We start from the raw sequence: 1,919 nt of genomic DNA, 5'->3' as shown, positions 1-1,919 counted from the left end.
ATATGTCTATATATATCAAATAAAAAATATACACATATATACATGTATTTATACCAATATATATACATACAGACAAGTATATTTATATATATACATACATATATATAAATACATATACATGTATATATATGTATATATATACATATGCATATATATATATATATACATACAAAATAAAATATATATATATATATATATTCATATACAAATACAAATATAAACATAAATACTCCTAGTTATATATATATATATACATAATAAAAAATATATAAGTATATATATATAGGAGTATGTATGTTTATATTTGTATTTGTATATAGATATGAATATATATGTATATATGTGTAATTTTTTACTTTTTTTCAGTTTTTTTTTTCGGATTTTTTGTTTTGTTTTTTTAAATGTGTTTTTATTTTTTTTTTGTAATTTTTTTTCGGATTGTTTTTATATTTTTTTAAAAATCTGACGTGGCATGCTGAAATGGCAAAATTTCTCATGTGACGTGTCATGTCAGACGCCACGTGGCGTGCCATGTCATCGGTTAACAGACATTTAACACCGTTTTCGGATTGTGTAGGAAATTACAGCTAAATTGGATAGTTCGTGTATCAATTTGGCACATTTGATAATTTAATATAATTTTTTGTCAAATTAAAAGTTTGTGTAGGAAAAAGTCACATTTTAACCAATCCGTTTAGATAATGTCATTTTCCCTGTTCTTTAATAATTGACCACTAAGAAAATAAACAGATTCGATCATGTATGAAGTTGTGTTGTTGATTCAATCATTTTTTCTGATTAGTAAATCTCTCATCTACCAGCTTTTATATTTACCATATATACTAATTAACAATAATTAACAATGCAGGAATAATTGACCACTAAGAAAACTAACACCTCATACCTTAGCATCCATAATGCGACAATGATATAAAATCAAACTACAGTAATAGAACGAAACAACTTGCTGCCCAGAGAGACTTACTAATCAGAAAAATGATGAATCAACAACACAATTTCATACATGAAGCAAACAAAACTACATTTTCACATTGGGGTAATGAATATCCAATAGAAATCGAAGCTGAGCAAAAAAAAAAAAAAAAAAAAAAAAAAAGGAAACTGTGACAGTCTCCTTCCCACTGCACAGCAGATCAGAAAGCTAAAAACTTTTGGAGGATTTACAAATCTGCAAAAGGGATTCGGTGCCTGAACAGCTCCTTTCCTTCAGTTCCAAGGGCTTTGAAGCCGTGAATCCCTGAAAACAGATGTGCCTCCAGACGCAGCTGGGGAAGGAGAAGATGCAATGTAGTTTGTCCCGGAAGCAGAAACCGATACCACGGGAGGTGGATTCCCGGGTTGAGCTGGACCAATGCGTGGACTCGCCCGAGATGGATGCGGTACCTAAGTAATGGTGAATCAGTCTTTAAGCTTTAAGAGTTTGAACAAAACTTACTTACTTAGAACAAATTTCAAGCATCTTGGCAAAGCATGAAGCTGTTCAAGCAAGTTACAATCCAAGGAACACTTTAGAGGAAAGATTAAAGATCAGGAAACATAATGACACAGTAATCATTGTAGGAATGATTTGGTTCATCACGTTACGCCTTCTTAAAGCAAAATGTGTCTAATATATTAGAATTGTGTATAAGACGGATTTTTGTACTTTACCATATTGTGTCGAGAGAAGGTTGCCCTTCTTAGAGGAGACTCTGATGATGGAGAGACACCGCTAAAACGGAGCGTATTGCGGGATTGAACGTTAGGAGTCACTGCTTCTTCAGTTTCCCCCCTTTCCGTATGACCCCCAGTATTTGCTCCAGAGCCATTTGAGACATCCACTTGGAGTGGAAGAGATGGACGACTGGCTGTCACTCCCTGTTGCATGTTGTTACGCCTCTTCAATTCTTCCTCGGCAT

At 32.8% G+C, this 1,919-nt stretch overlaps 1 protein-coding gene across 1 annotated transcript in view; it reads right to left on the bottom strand.

Annotated features, from left to right (window-relative positions):
• Positions 1 to 975: 975 nt before the first annotated feature.
• Positions 976 to 1,919, bottom strand: part of LOC104818247 — a 2,999-nt gene continuing 2,055 nt past the window's right edge. The window contains exons 4-5 of the mRNA XM_010547743.2: positions 1,672 to 1,919; positions 976 to 1,404 (exon numbers count right to left, since the gene is read on the bottom strand). Coding sequence (XP_010546045.1) covers positions 1,228 to 1,404; positions 1,672 to 1,919 — 425 coding nt within the window. The 3' untranslated portion in view covers positions 976 to 1,227. The remainder of the gene's footprint in view (positions 1,405 to 1,671) is intronic.

Source organism: Tarenaya hassleriana, unplaced genomic scaffold (assembly GCF_000463585.1).
Source record: "Tarenaya hassleriana unplaced genomic scaffold, ASM46358v1 Cleome29, whole genome shotgun sequence".
Taxonomy (NCBI): domain Eukaryota; kingdom Viridiplantae; phylum Streptophyta; class Magnoliopsida; order Brassicales; family Cleomaceae; genus Tarenaya; species Tarenaya hassleriana.
Note: the sequence above shows the minus strand (reverse complement) of the source record. Positions and strands in the feature narration are given on the sequence as shown.